The 1,703-nt window shown below is 66.6% G+C and overlaps 1 protein-coding gene across 1 annotated transcript in view; it reads right to left on the bottom strand.

Moving 5' to 3' along the window:
- Positions 1–1,703, bottom strand: part of LOC102264122 (chromosome unknown open reading frame, human C6orf132) — a gene marked incomplete at its 5' end in the record, with an annotated part of 35,666 nt that overhangs the window by 3,458 nt on the left and 30,505 nt on the right. The window contains one exon of the mRNA XM_014532965.1: positions 2–1,703. This exon is cut by the window's right edge and continues 38 nt beyond it. Coding sequence (XP_014388451.1) covers positions 2–1,703 — 1,702 coding nt within the window. The remainder of the gene's footprint in view (position 1) is intronic.

Here is a 1,703-nt window from a genome sequence, read left to right as displayed (position 1 = left end):
GTCCGAGAACCTGTTCCGGGGAGGGGAGGCCCGGCGGCCCAGATACTGGAGGGCTCGAGGCTCAGGGTCATTGCTGAACTCGGGCGGGGGCGGGATGACCTCGAAGCTGAACTCCTCCTCCTCCCTCTTGCAGGAGGGAGAGGAAGGGGACGAGAAGGACTTGGGCAGCCCGCGGCCCTGGGGGAGGTTGGAGGAGGCGGACCGGTCCCAGGCCACAGGGGCCTGGGGCTCCGCCTTGGTCCAGCTGTGCCCTCGGCTGGGCTCTGTGTCCTCCGGGTCTCTGCCCAGCTGGGCCTTCCACGGACGGGGCTGTGCAGAGGCGGGGGGCTGGGGGTCCTTCTCAGGCTCTGTGGGTGGCTTGGGGACCACCGTGAAGGAGTTGGGCTGGCCATTCCTAAGGAAGATGCTGTCGGAGCCTGCCTGGGGCTGCCCTCGGAGACTCCCGGGCAGGGAGGACCCAGCCAGGCCGGCCCCTCGAGACCGCCCCTTCTGTGCCCTCTGCCTGGCTGCCAGGAGCAGGGCCATCGGGGAGCCCCGCTCCACCACCTCCCCGGTCACCGGGTGCCTGAGGAGTTCGTCTGCAGGCTGGGCAGGGGCTGGGGCTTTGGCTGGCAGCCCTTGGGGCTCCCCCACCTCCACAGCCTCCCCTGACCCCGCAGCCGCTCCTCTGGCCATGGTGGGCATCACCACGGCAACCTCGCGGCTGGGGCTGTTCTGGCTGCTGTTCTGGCTGCGATGGGGTTTGTAGAGACAGGTCACCTCTTCTCTCCCAGGGGACATCTTTGGTGGGAGGGCTGGAGGGGACAGGGCTCCCTGTGTAGAAGGCTTCCTGGCCTCCGAGGGGCGCCCTTCTGCCTCTGGCTGGGAAGGCGCTGCGAATTCTTGGGGTTCTGGTTTCTTCCTCTGCTCAGCTGGGGCCAGTTTCTTCTCTGTCGTTGGGAATGACGCGGCGGGCAGGGGGGTGGCTGTGGATGGTGTGGCTGGCCCACGCGCGGCTGCAGCAGGTGTGGATTTGGGTGGTGTGGCTGGCCCAGGCATGGCCTTGGACTGGTGTGGTGTGGTTGGCTGGGCGGTGGTGGAGAGTGGTGGCGTGTTTTTGGCCACGGGCTTGGAGCACTGGCCATTAGCAGCTCTGTTTTCAAAGACTCTCGCCCCTTCTAGCCGAGGCTTGGGGGGCAGAGACCCGATGCTGGGCTTGGGTTCCTTCTCCGCTGATGCCGAAAGCCGCGCCTCCAGCTCACTCCGGATCTGCTGGACACTGAGCATCGGAGAGTCCTGGGGGGTGTAGTCCGCAGGGGGCAGGGGCAGGGGCAGGCTGGCGGTGGCCTCTCTGTCTGGGCGGGGACTCTTCTCAGGATCACTTGGGGGGATCTCCTTATCCGGCAGGCCGGGGCCCTTCCTGCCCTCCTTTCCCGGAGAGGCCGCCATCGGGCCTGGCTTGTGACTGGTGCCTCGGTCCTCTCTCTTGGAGCCAAAGAGGTAGGCTGCCAGCTCGCTCCGAAGTTTTGCCATCTGGCTGGGGTCCCGCCAGTCCACGGGCTCTGAAGAGGCTGCGTTCTCTGAAGAGCCTGTGTCCTCTGGGCTGGGGGGGCTGGGTTTGGGTTTGGGAGCAGGAGAGCTGGATTTGGGGCTTTTCATAAACCTAGCAGGTGGAGGGGTTGCCTTCTCAGCAGAGGGCAAAGGAGGGGCAGCTGGGGGGAGAG

Source organism: Myotis brandtii, unplaced genomic scaffold (genome assembly GCF_000412655.1).
Source record: "Myotis brandtii unplaced genomic scaffold, ASM41265v1 scaffold929, whole genome shotgun sequence".
Classification (NCBI taxonomy): Eukaryota; Metazoa; Chordata; class Mammalia; order Chiroptera; family Vespertilionidae; genus Myotis; species Myotis brandtii.
This window is presented reverse-complemented; position numbering and strand designations above follow the sequence as displayed.